We start from the raw sequence: 319 nt of genomic DNA on the forward strand, positions 1-319 counted from the left end.
TCACTGATTCGCTGCCACTTCGAGACCCAGCTGTCCTCAGGGCTCATCATCGCGATGATCCTGCAGGAGGGATGGGAGTGAGGGGATGCTGCTTGGCCCGGTACCGCCGTCGTGTCCTCAGGCACCCTGGGTAGGGCAGCTGGCCCGGGCCGCACTCACCCGTCGAAGGAGGAGCTGGTGCAGTCGTAGACCATCTCCCGGTTGCCCTTCATCTGCAGGTAGGCATCGCAGTTGTCGCAGCCGTCGTACTCGAACTGGTCGATGGTCTGAGGGTGACAGAGGCGTCAGCGCGGGGCCGGCGAGGAGGGACCGGGCCCAG

The 319-nt window shown here is 65.5% G+C and overlaps 1 protein-coding gene across 1 annotated transcript in view; it reads right to left on the reverse strand.

Annotated features, from left to right (window-relative positions):
- Nucleotides 1–266, reverse strand: part of SUPT4H1 (suppressor of Ty 4 homolog 1 (S. cerevisiae)) — a gene marked incomplete at its 5' end in the record, with an annotated part of 1,410 nt that extends 1,144 nt beyond the window's left edge. The window contains 2 exons of the mRNA XM_010133426.1: nt 5–60; nt 160–266. Coding sequence (XP_010131728.1) covers nt 5–60; nt 160–266 — 163 coding nt within the window. The remainder of the gene's footprint in view (nt 1–4; nt 61–159) is intronic.
- Nucleotides 267–319: the final 53 nt, after the last annotated feature.

This window comes from Buceros rhinoceros, unplaced genomic scaffold (genome assembly GCF_000710305.1).
Source record: "Buceros rhinoceros silvestris isolate BGI_N320 unplaced genomic scaffold, ASM71030v1 scaffold23943, whole genome shotgun sequence".
In the NCBI taxonomy this organism is placed as follows: Eukaryota; Metazoa; Chordata; class Aves; order Bucerotiformes; family Bucerotidae; genus Buceros; species Buceros rhinoceros.